The 12,912-nt window shown below is 46.3% G+C and overlaps 1 protein-coding gene across 4 annotated transcripts in view; it reads right to left on the bottom strand.

Moving 5' to 3' along the window:
* Positions 1–8,223, bottom strand: part of FN1 (fibronectin 1) — a 76,444-nt gene extending 68,221 nt beyond the window's left edge. For all 4 annotated transcript variants that reach the window (XM_006019957.3, XM_025199347.1, XM_006019958.3 and 1 more), the window contains exons 1-3: positions 7,927–8,223; positions 6,169–6,297; positions 3,912–4,049 (exon numbers count right to left, since the gene is read on the bottom strand). In XM_006019957.3, the coding sequence (XP_006020019.1) occupies positions 3,912–4,049; positions 6,169–6,297; positions 7,927–8,077 (418 nt within the window). In that variant the 5' untranslated portion in view covers positions 8,078–8,223. The remainder of the gene's footprint in view (positions 1–3,911; positions 4,050–6,168; positions 6,298–7,926) is intronic.
* Positions 8,224–12,912: the final 4,689 nt, after the last annotated feature.

The raw sequence follows: 12,912 nt of genomic DNA, 5'->3' as shown, positions 1-12,912 counted from the left end.
CGAGTTTAAGTTAGCCAAGGGAGTCAAGGACAATAAGAAGTCCTTCTTTAGGTATGATGGGAGCAGAAGGAAAACAAATGGAAGTGTGGGGCCCCTGCTTAACACCTCGGGGCAGCTGGTAATGGACACTCAGAAAAAAACTGAACTCCTGAATGCCCACTTTGCTTTGGTATTTCACCGGACCAAGGGGAAAGACAAGTGTGATAAGGATCACAGGGGGCATGGTGGGACAGCCTTCCCACTGTGGATGCTGAGCTGGTTCAAAACCGACTAGAAAAGCTAGACATTTATAAGTCAGCAGGGCCAGATGGACTCCATCCAAGAGTGCTGAAAGAGCTGGCTGAGGTCATCGTAGAAGCCCTGGCAAAGCTCTTTCAGAAATGGTGGTGCACTGGGGAAATCCCTGAAGATTGGAAGAGGGCCAACATTGTGCCCATCTTCAAGAAGGAGAAGAGGGAGGACCTGGGCAAATATAGGGCAATCAGCCTAACCTCCATCCCAGGGAAAATCCTGAAAAAACTCATTAAAGAATCTGTGTGATGCGCTCATTGAAGGTAAGATTGTGAATGACAGCCAACATGGCTGTGTCGTGGGTAGGTCTTGTTTTACCAATCTTATCTCCTTCTACGACCAGGTCTCTCGCCACCTGGACACAGGAGACATGGTAGATGTTGTATACCTAACTTCCAAAAAGCTTTTGATCTAGTATCCCATGATATCCTTGTGGGAAAATTGGAAGATTGTGGGCTTTGCCTTAACTGCTCAAAAGTTCAGTGGGTGGAAAACTGGCTGTATGGTAGGACCCAGAGAGTTCTCATGAATGGATCTGTGTTGTCCTGGCAAGAAGTGGCCAGTGGTGTCCCTCAGAGGTCCGTGCTTGGACTGGTGCTTTTCAACATCTTTATAAAGGATTCGGATGTGGGGACGAAAAGCTCGCTGACCAAGTTTGCGGATGACACCAAGTTATGGGAGAGCGTGGCCATGCCAGAAGTTAGGTCACAGATACAGGTAGACCTGGACAGGCTGGAGAATTGGGTGGGCCAAAGCCAGATGAAGTTCAACACTCAGAAATGTAAGATGCTCCATCTGGGGGCAAACAATCCCCCACATACCTCAAGGCTAGGTGGAGACAATTTGACTTGTACCGTGGCTGAAAGGGAACCTAGGGGTAGTGATCGACCATCGCATGAACATGAGCTGGCAGTGCGATGCTATGGCCAGCATGGCAAACGACACGCTGGCATGCATTAACCATTGCATCTCATGCAAAACTAAGGAAGTGATACGTCCACTGTACTCTGCACTGGTGAGACCACAGCTGAAGTACTGCGTCCAGTTCTGGGTGATGCACTTCAACAAGGATTTGGTAAAACTTGAGAGGGTCCAGAGAAGAGCCACCTGTATCATCAGGGACTTGCAAGACAAGCCATATGAGGAAAGGCTGAGGGACTTGGGTCTCTTTAGCCTACAGAAGAGAAGGTTGAGAGAGGACTTGGTAACGGCTTACTGCTACATCAGGGGAGTACAACAAGAACTCAGTGAACAGCTGTTCACCAGGGCACCTCTGAGGAAGACCAGGGCAATGGACACAAACTCCTGGAAGGTCGCTTCAGGCTCAATTCCAGGAAAAACTCCTTTACTGCCAGGGTGTCCAGATTGTGGAATAAACTCCCTCCAGTGGTGGTGCAGTCACCTACCCTGGAAATCTTCAAAAGGAGACTGGACAGTCACCTCGCTGGGGTCACTTGACCCCTGTTGTCTTTTCATGCCTAGTACAGGGGGACTAGACCCGATGGTCTACAAGGTTCCTTCCAGCCCCTAACAATCTAAGAGACTCCACTGGATGGCTGGGGTTGTAAGCCAGCTTCAAAGAGCAGAATGGTGATAGCTAGTTAAAGGGAATACACTGCAGCTCCTCTTGAAACTGAGACGAGGCTGTTACTGGGCAAAGGTGAGTGACAGGGTTATCATTAAGGATTATGTTTTTGCAATAAAACATACTGCTTTTGGGGGGTGGGAAGGTACTGTTTGTTTGTTGATGGGCAATGTCTAAAGAAAATATCCTGTTTAAATCAATTTTTCAACAACTGAACGAAATAAACAGTTTAAGATTTGTCCAAAGTTTAGCAATTTTCAGCTCAAATGTAAATAAAATGAAAAATCTGGAACATAAATTACAGTAAAAGTCAGTCAGTTTAGAAATTTCCATGGAAAAATATTGTTCAACAGCATTTCTCTCTCTCCCTCCCTATTTCTTCTTCTTTTTTTTTTTTTTTGGTGTTGGAAAAACATTAGAGAAGTCTTTGACATGGTTTCTTTACGACTGTTTTATTGTCAGAACTAGAAGACATCAGAGTGCTGGCCAGAACATGGAGAGCAGGGAGTGAATTGATGGGACAGGATGTAGGAGCCACTGTTGTTTTTATTCCCACTAGATTTCAAATTCAATGCACTGTCAAGCTGTAGGCCAGGTTATCATCACATGGCCTAGTAATAACAGCAAGTCAGCCTCACACATTTTGTATCCACTAGTCAGCATTTACAGAAAGACCAGTAATTGAAGCAGTGAATGGCAGGGTCTTAAGATAAATCAAAGGATGAAGATTCCAACATTGATCAAAGTTAGAAACCACTGATTTTGCCTACTTCCTAAAATAATCCGAGTAGTAGCAAAGGTACTGAGCCTAATGCAATGACCTGAGGTTAACAGAAGTCCATCTATTGAGGCCTCTGAATCAGGTCAATGATGGGGAAATTTAAAACAAGAATCTAGCAATACTTTACTAAATTTGAAAACAACTAGCATTTCAAACATCCCATCTTACTGCTTCCAGGGTAACTGCAATTCAAATTATGTTTAATATACCCCCTCTGAATTCACTGTTGAATTTGGCCTGTCTCTGTTAGATTCTGGCCTTGTGCATTTCTCTTGAAGTATCACTTCTGATGTCCTGTTTGAAATATCCAGTATTAGGAGCTTTGAACAGCAAACCAAACTAAACTGGCTTTTCTATCAGAAAAAACAATGAAGAGGAGACTTGTTAAAGATGTGTAAGGGACTGGAAAATGTTGGTCTAAACGTACCAACATCATGCTTTTAGTGTATGGTACCAGAGGCTGTTCAGTCAAGATAAGTCTTCTCATTAAACAAAGAGGTAGGGAAGTGGTGACAGACAGTCTCCAATAATTCCAAAAGGATTTCTAAATGGAAAGGCTTAAAAAGCCTCCTAGAGTTGAAAGGAAGTGATTGTGAAGAAACAGACTAGCTAAGAAGATGAAGCAGTAGTGAATAAAGAATTGTAGAAGTATGTTGATAATGGCCCATGCAAGTTTCTCCTGAATCTCTTATGCAAAATTGTAGCTTGTTTGTTGCTATGGAGGCCTATGGAACTTCTTAAAGGGTAGGCCCTCAGCTGCTGTAGATCCACGAATATGGCACCAGGCTGACTTTCACCACTTGGGGATCTGGCCCTCTTTTTAAAGCAAGACCCTTCTTTTTGTTACCATCAAAATCTGACGAATCTCAATGACCTGTAATAATTATAGAGCAGCTGAAATATTTTAAACTAGTCCTAAAAGCATGTGCCAGGACACTAATCAAATTATTCCAATGTTGGCCTATTTTAATAAGACAGAACAATACATTTCTTTTTAAATAAAAGACCAAATCCTGCTAGCCTTGCCCATGGCATAATTCCTTTTACTTTGTATTCCTTTTACAGTTGTATTCATGTGAATAAAACCGGCATTTTCAATGGAAAAATTCATAGTGGCACTTTTGGCTTTTGGGATCACTCCCCATACTCATAAATAAAATGCATACTGACTGTTTCACTTGAGTATAATGCAGATCTCTGAAAAATGCATAATACTAGAAAATAATGCTTCTAGTAGTAGGATTTCTAACATACTTGCGATAGTGCAGCTGATTCTTCCACGTCCAGCTCCAATGCAAGTACAGTCCCAGATCATGGAATCCTTGGGGCGCTCATAAGTCTCCCCTACTCGGTAAGTAGATCCAGTGTATTTGTCAAAGCAAGTTTCTTCAGCTGAGGAGGTTGGAATAGATTCCATGTGATCATGACAGCAATGTACAGTCTTTAGCATTCAGATTGAAACTCAAACCACAATTCCCCTCCCTCCTTCTCACTAAGCCTTCGCCTGTGAGTAAGAAAATTCAGATCTATTTACTTTTCTTTGAAGGACAGCCGCATAAGAGTGAAATATATCCAAGCACTGAGACCTCACGCAAGGTCTTCTATATAACTGAAGATCAGCACTGCCCCACTGTGAATATGGGAAGTGCAAATAGGGGTAACTGTACACTAGGGTTTCTGATGCTTTAACTGTAGGGGAAGGATCCATACCAGCCCTGAACATGGAGGAAACTGTTGTGGGTGAGCTGGTAAAAGAACTATTGTAGAGTCAATTATCCAAAAAGTCAATTAACCAGATGGTTTTGTATTATGAAACCCCTAGTTGGGTTTTGTTTGTCAGCGTTGTTGACATTTTTAAACTTCATGCAGAACTATATATTTATTTCCTGTTGTTTTTAATGTGCTACACAGTACAGTAACATATATATGATGATAATTATCCAGAAAAAAACGATTATCCAGAAGGATGATGACACTAATTATTCTGAATAATTGACTTTCTATTGTAGTTGTATTTACAGAGATGCAGTGATCCAAATCTTCTGCCTAGTTAGTGAATAAACATTTGTATGGCAGCATGTCTACAGGATGAAGCACTTTCTTTACATAACAAGGCCCTCAAATACTTATTCATGTACATCAGGGGTGGGAAAAATGCAGCCCGTGGGCCAGATGTGGCCCACCAGGCCATTCTATCTGGCCCACGGAGTCCCCCAAAATTTAGAAAATTAATATTTATCTGCCCCTGGCTGCCTGCCATGCAGCCCTCAATGGCTTGCCAAAACTCAGTAAGCAGCCCTCCACCCAAAATAATTGCCCACCCCTGATGTACATGGTCCTAAATATCAGGAACAGTCTCACTAAAGTCAGTAAGATTATGTGCAGGAGTGTGAAGAACTCTCATTAAATGTTTGCAAGACAGTTATATGACTGTGTTCCCACCAAGTTCAGAATTCCTTTCTGTAGAAAACTAATTCTGTTGATTTCTCACTATGATGTCTAGATGGTCCACAGGAGACCTTAACAGTTCAATGGTAATAGGTTAAGAGAAGTGAGGTCTGTTTTTTTGTCCTGTTTGGAAGGGAGAAGAGTTACTTGTCAAAAGTACTCTGCCACTATAATAGATTTTTGGGCAGAAGTGTCCAAGACCTTGTGTCATACATAATTAAAGGCTGGAGTCACTGGTAGGCTCCGGATGGTTCGTGCCAAAAGACAGCAATAAACTATCTTATCAGTTAAGATAGGTTTATGACTGCTGTGCATCACCAGACCAGTACAAAGCAGTCATAGCAAGCCAAAGATAAACATCTGATCAGCCAAACTTCACTGTTATCCCAAACCAGGTCACATTGCCCAGCATCTGGTAAACTTAAAATCTCTTGTTATCCAAACTTACTCTTGTGTTCCCTCATACACTTAGCTGATACTAGAAGTGTATCCTCAGCATTGAAGATATGAATGGTCATAAACTGGTATTAATTACTCCAACCTGGTATTAATTACTCCAGCCTTACAGACACATATGGGAAGTTCAAGTGCAAATTATGGAGGAAGTAAATACGTAATCAATAAAAATTTAAAATTTGTTTTAAAAACATGTTGACAGCAAAAAGCTCTGAAACAAAGATGAAAGTTATAGGTGATACAATAAATGAAAAAGTAGAGAAGAGACAGTTCCGAGTCAAACTTTGCAGGTCTGAACTTTCCTCCTGGTAATTATGAACTGGGACAGCTCATTATAAAGAAGAGGCTGGCTCCAAAATTAAGGTTCAGATTCATTCTTCCCTAGAGATGACTGATGCTTGGGTGCAGCATTCTGGTAGTGGCCCATCTTTAATCAAAAGCATCTGTTAAAGCCTAGGGCCAAATCTTTGTCAATCAGCATAAATCCATTATTGACTTTAATGCCACATTATGCCAACTGTGAACTTGGTCCATCATCTATAATACCATTTGATTTTTCATTTACTTGGCCTCACAATCCATTCCACATTCATCATTAAAGACTTACGTTCAGGCTTGCTTTCACAGTTAAAGCCTCTGGATCCCCCATAGCAGGTACAGACCAGTGTGTTTCCCAGGTAAATGCGTTCCCATTGCTGGTTTATTTGATAGTGTCGGCCATTGTCAAAACAGCCCTCTGAAGGAATGAAAACATAAGTCTTCAGTTTACATTTGTCTCCATGCACATGACCCTCAAACAAAATGGGGAAAGAGTTAAAGCATTCAGTGGCATATACCCAAGGTCCTGGACCTGCCCCTAATGTGGCAACTGGAGTTTGAGATTTGCAGAGAAAGCAAGATGGAGCACTGAATTTGAAACCTTGTGGGCACTCTGCTCTGAATGAAATACTCCAGAAACTGCTTGGGTGGCTTTGAAGCAGAGATTTAACAGGCTTCAAATCTACAGATGGAAAATACTACTCCTCCAGGGCCCGATCCAAAGCGCCAATGAAATCTATGGAAAGACCTCAATTGCCTTCATTGGTCTTTGGAGCAAGTCCCAGTCCATCGCTGTTAGTCGGAATTGTTCCCCAGGTAACGCTGCCAAGAACTTTGTCAGTACGCCTCTTAACGTGGCAAGCAATGGGCCTCCACCACTTCCCCTGAGAGAGCAGCTCCCAGCCTACTGGATTTCAATGCCAGGAAGTTTGTCCTTGATAATCAGGCTACATTTTCCCAACCAGTTTGAAAGGTGATAAGGGCAATTGTTTCACCAAACATCTCCTTCCCCCGCAACATAACTGCTTGCAGAAAATTGGTCTAATAAAAGATATCACATCTACCCAAAGAACCTGGCAAAAAGAAGTGCATTAGTGTTTTTGCTTCACTGTGTTTAACTCTTTCATTGCACTGTGTAATCAAACATATATTGTTTTGAGATGAAGGGGTCTGATGCTAACCCAGCTGAAGAGCTCTTTAGTTTACAGGGTTGTTGGTTGTAGCCGTGTTGGTCTAAGGGCATAGGCAGGCAAGGTTCTTTGGGTAGATGTGATAGCTTTTATTAGAGCAGCTAGTTGGTCTAAGAAGAGATGTCACATCTACCCAAAGAACCTTGCCTGTCTTTAATTTACAGGCATGCGGCAGGCCAACTCCCTTCCTGCTGCCTCTAACCAGCTTCCACTTCCATGTCTTCATTGGGAAGTGGCATTTTTGCCCATCAAAACTCACGCAGCCAGATCCTTACACGAATGTCAGGCTAGGTGACTATTCGGCACTACAAAGATGCTGCAACTTGCTCATTTTGGAGGGGGAAGAAAGACATTCTTCTCTCTCTCTGCCAAGCAAGCCAAGCAAAGCCCATCAGAGTACCAAACTTTTGGCAGAGCTCCATCGCAGGCTTCAACCGCCCACAAGACCAGGCAAGTCAAACCAGATCCCTTTCAGCCCCTCTTCCTACAGGACCTGCTCCCAGGACTGAAGTAGGGTTTCATAGGATCACAGAAAGTGGGGGCTGGAAAGGACCTCAGGGTCATATCTAGTCCAACCCCCTGCTCAAAGCAGGACCAGCCCCAACTAGATCATACCAGCCAAGGCTTTGTCTAGCTGGGTTTTGAAAACCTCCAAGGATGGAGCATCCACTACCTCTCTGGGTAACCTGCTCCAGTGTTTTATTACCAGCCTAGTGAGCAAATTCTCCCTAATATCCAACCTAAACTTCCCTTGCTGCAACTTGAAACCGCTGCTCCTTGCTCTGTGTTTCCCAACTCCCTGCCAGCTGTGGCAGGGCTCTTGGGGACTGTCCCCTGCCCCCTCCCCCGGTACTCACGTTTGCTCTGCGTGCCGGGCACCGGGGGCTGGACGACTTGCTGGGCTTGCCTCCTGCTTTTGGCCGCCGTGCGCTCCGTGCAGCGCGCCCCCAAGCACAGGGCGAAGAGCAGCAGCAGCAGCAGCCGCTGCTCCGCGGGGCTGCTGGGCATCCTGCAGAGGTCGGGGAGAGAGACGGGCAGAAGCGGAGCAGCGGCTCTGCACTTCGCTGCAACTTTCCCGGGGTGGCTGCGGGGAGTGCCGTGCCCCGCTCCTCCCTGCCTGGCGAGAGCGGCCGAGCGCCGGCCCGCGGGGGTTGATATAGCCCCGGCGGCGGGAGCGGGGCCGGGCGGAGGCACGGCACGAGCCCGCGCCCCCCCTTCCCGCTCCCGCACCTATTTGCCTGTTCTAATTCCAGCGGCTCCCATTGGTCCCGGCGCGCGCTGACGTCACGGGGCTGAGCGTTCCGCGCCGAACAAAAGCGACCGCTGCAAACTTCGCTCAAGTTGCGTGAGGCGCGGACGAGACCTGGCGCAGGGTGAGCTGACCCGGCCCGTGGTCCCCGGCCTGGAGGGGGAAAACCGGTCACGGGCCGCTCGGGTCTGCCTCCCCGAGAGGCCCAGGCAATACATGGCCTTTGGTGCCTTTAGATGTTTCTCCGTTTCGCCGCCAGTCAGGCTAAAGCAAAGAAAAGGCGGGTGTTGAATGCTATGAATAGCCCGAGGCTGCCAGAAGCACTCCCACAACGGTATTGCAAAAAATACCGCACAAAATATTGCGGGGAAAAACCCCCCAAAAAACAACCCAATAAAGCCTTTTCTCTTGAGTAAAGACAACACCCCTGAAGTCGATGGGATTAGGAAAGAAAATCTTGGTTTTGTTTGTTTTGGGGGAGGTTTGTTTTCCCTTCTGTGAAGAGAGGGAATAGGAGGAGAATATTAACTAACAATGGGTATTAATTCACACTGTTTTAGGTCATGATCCGTTCCCCTCATAGTATAATTCTCCCCCCACAGGTCTTCGGATCCCTGTCAGCACGAACGCCTTGTGCCTCCAGAGGCTGGGGGGGCGCAGCGACCGCCCGCAGGCAGCGGTGTCGGTGGCAGGGGCATGGCGGCAGCCAGCGAGGACCACCTGCAGGTGGCCGTGGTGACGTTGGCAGCAAGGGCTGGCCGAGCAGGGACTGCCAGCAGGTGGCCGTGCGGTGTCAGCAGCAATGGGGGGTAGCAAGCGGCAACCGCCCGCAGACACCACTGCCAGTGACCGCCTGCAGACACGAGCGGCAATGTTGGCGGTGGTCAATCTCAGGGGGTCGCGTGCACCCGCGTGTACCCCTTATGCGTCACCAATGCCCGTCAGGACTCTGAGCATCCTTCTTTATTTTCCTTGCTTCCCAAAAATTCATAAAGAAAAGATCTTGCTTTATGATCATGATTCTCTTCACTAGTCACCGAAACCAGTGGTTCTCAATGTTTTTTGTACCAGGGCCCATTTGTAAACATTGATGTCCAGCCCCGACACACAGACCCCTGACCCTGCCAGTGCCCCTCAATCCCAACCTCCCCAGCCCCAGCCCTGCTGGTGCCCCTCACTCCCCACCCACTGCCCACCACCCCCAGGCACAAGGCCCCACCAGTGTGTGGGGCAGGGGATGAATGTGTGGGGGGGGGCATAGGGGGGTACATGACCCCCCAGATTTGTGCACTCAGTGGACACGGAGCTGCAGCCCAGTGGATGCAGCAGCCTCCGCAACCCAGTGGGCAGGACTTGATACAGGAGGGCAGAATGGGGCGGCGAGACTCATTACTGCCACTGCCACCAGAACTACACACCATCCACGCTGCTACCAGTGTGAGGAGTCATAGATCGGAAGCAGGCCTGCACTGCCTTCACCTTCTCCTGCCCCCAGCCGCTCATGCACCGGGCTGTGGCTCTACCCTACTGTTATGGCCCAACTGCACTGCCGCTCCCCACAAGCCATGGCTCCACCCCAGAGAGAAGGTGGAGTGGCAGGCAGTGTCGCCTGTGCCCCCTGACCCCAACACGTCATCTATGCCCCACTAGACTTACCTGTGGGGAGCTGCTCTCCACACTGGTTGGCTGCTATGTGCATGTGTGTATGTGCACCTGCGCATGGTGCCCCCTGCCTGATCACCCTGTTCCTGCTCCCCTCAGCCCCTTCCAGGCTGGAACTCTGCCAGGCTGCAAGGAGAAACCCATGGTTTCCCACATCGTTCTCATTTAAAGGAGAATACATTTTTAAAGTTTGTTGAAACAATCCTTTAAAATTTGTTTGTGACCCACTTTTGGGTTGTGACCCATGGGTTGAGAAACGCTGACCTAGACATAACCTCGGTGGTGTCACTCCTCAAAAAGAGAAGTTATTACCAATGAAAGCACTCCCCCATTCTGACATAACCTCAGTGGCATCACTCCTCAAAAAGAGAAGTTATTACCAATGAAAGCACTCCCCCATTCCCTCCTCCACAGCTTTTGTTGGAAAATATCCCAGGATGTCAGAAGGTAGCAGGGAAAGCCTCATGGCTAAGATGTTAATTGCACTCAAAGTAATCCCTTCCACTCACCTTTAGGGTACATCCACATGGAATTTGGAGAAGTCAGTGTCATGTGGGTGAGAGTACTTGTTTTAATCTAGCTACCTTAAGTAACAATAGCAGTGAAAATGGAAGTCTGCACGTAAGCCTGGGCTGCTAAGATAATATGAAAGACTTTCTAATGCTGGGGGTTGAGAAGTGTGACTGTGTTCAGATCCACTGTTCAGCTGGAAGCCAAAACAATTAGGCTCTGTAGGACATCTGTAGGCATTCTAGGGAGATAAAAATCCACACCCCGAAGCTAGAAGCATACCTCCTTCAGTTTACAGCTCCTTGCAGTTTACAGCTTTCATGCTGGCCCAAAGATGCATTGTCTAGTGTTCCACTTATGAATGTGGAGTGTTCAAGGTCAATGGATTCCCATCAGCATGGCTACCTATCCTGTTCTGGCTAGTCCACATTCAATGCCTTCTTTGTTTGTCTATATAAGAAACCAGATGTGGTCATTCCACCTACAGCTGTGCTGCAGCCCCAAAATGGCACTTGAAGTGGCCCATCAAGGCACGGATGAATTTCCTCTGGGATGATGGACAGCAAGATGCCACATAACAATTTTGCCTGTATGTCTTCTCTATGAATTGGTTTGGGAGCTATTGCTGCGTGTCATAAAAATTCTTAGCTGAGAGATAATAAACCACCAGGCTAGTCTGGTTCCTGATTGAGTAGGTCGGGTTCTGACATGCATGGACACATGTTTTCCCAGACCTACTGCTGAATTCTGAATGATACCAATGAGAGTTCTGCAGGGAAACAAAGGATAATGAAATATAAATCTAGTTCAAGGGTTCTCAACCTCTAGCCATGGGCCAGATCCAGGCATCAGCCCATATAATTCAGCCTGTGGGGCACCCCAAATCCCTGTCACAGTGTGTGGAGCCAAGCAGAAGCACATGGGGACCTGTCTCCCCAATCCCAGTATGTAGAGGTGGCACAAGGCCCCAGTCTCAAGTGTGCAAAGCTGAGTGGAGGTGGTGCATAGCCCCGGGGCCCAATCCCAACGTGTAGGGGCAACACAGGGTCCAATCCAGTCTACTGACCACCTGACGCCACTCATCTGGCCTGTGGGACCAAAAGATTGAGTGTCGGTCTAGTTCTATTCACTAAAACTCCTTATCAAGTTTTTTTCTGTTGGCATCGCAATATTGTCTCTAGGTCCCAGCTGGGATCAGGGTCCCATTGTAGTATGAACTGTACAGGTATATAAGAAGTTATTGTCTCAGGAAAGCACATTTGCAAATCTTCTTACTTTGCCATTTAAAAACATAGTTGCGTCCATTACCCAGAAGTCTTATCTGCCTGAAGATTGGCAGCAGGAACTTGACCTGGCAGTTAAGGTGGGCTGGGATCAGCTTAGTCATGGCATGAGAAAGGTGAACTGTGATCCTTCTCCATCTCTAATTTTAGATGTAAGCTATCTAAGGTACCAGCTCCCTCCCATTCAATGTGCACACAGAACTGGTGTGGCTGTATCCAGAGACGAATTTAATCTTGTAACAGGTGCAAATCTCTGCAAAGCAGTGAACATCTGGTTCTACTATACTTACAATATACATTCATTTTTAAAAATGGGTTCCCATATTTAAGATGTTGTATACTGTTTTACCCAGGAATTAATTGTAGATGCTGAATTGGAATCCTCCGATGAGAGAGATTCTGGGTATGTATTCCTGGGTTACAATGCTCTAAACTGATTGTTTGTAATAGGAATATATCTTTCACAGACATTTGGAATAGATCCTCTTGCTGAGTTGGTATCAAGTGAGGAAAAGAAGGACTTGTCAATTTGGAAAATCCACATATGCAATGGGATATCATGTCTAGCTTATCTGTACTACACTAGCACCTAGAAGCTCTACTTAAGAATTAGGATGTGCTTGTGCCAGGTACAAGAGACAAAAAAGCAAAAATGACCTGCTCCAGCAAGTCTACAGGTTGTGTTAAGTATGACAGGGAGACTGAAAGCATGTTTTCCAAGAAGCCTAGAAATGTTTAAGAAAGCTTTTCTGTGTAGGTGTTTGTAATGATGATAACGGGGGCACAAGATGAATCCTCTTGCTGTTGCCAAGAATTGCTAATAGGGTTCCATATAATATAGTGGAAGAGAATTAGGGAGTGTGCGGGTGGGTGTGTACACACGCCAGAGAGAGAGAGATTTCATCTGTCAGTAAGAAGATGAGGAGTCTTAGTAGAATGCAGAAAAATATCTGAGGCTACACCTTTACTGTGCTGCCTCTGTCAGCAGACAACACTGCCAGAGCACGTGCACACCCTTGCGCTTCTGATGGCTCCTTTTAGCTTTGTTATACCAGTGATGCTGCCAGTGCAAAGTTTGGCATTGGAGGGCATTACAGACAGTCCTGGGACTTATGACACAATTGGTTCCTGAAAAGCGC

This window comes from Alligator sinensis, unplaced genomic scaffold (assembly GCF_000455745.1).
Source record: "Alligator sinensis unplaced genomic scaffold, ASM45574v1 scaffold233_2, whole genome shotgun sequence".
Classification (NCBI taxonomy): domain Eukaryota; kingdom Metazoa; phylum Chordata; order Crocodylia; family Alligatoridae; genus Alligator; species Alligator sinensis.
Note: the sequence above shows the minus strand (reverse complement) of the source record. Positions and strands in the feature narration are given on the sequence as shown.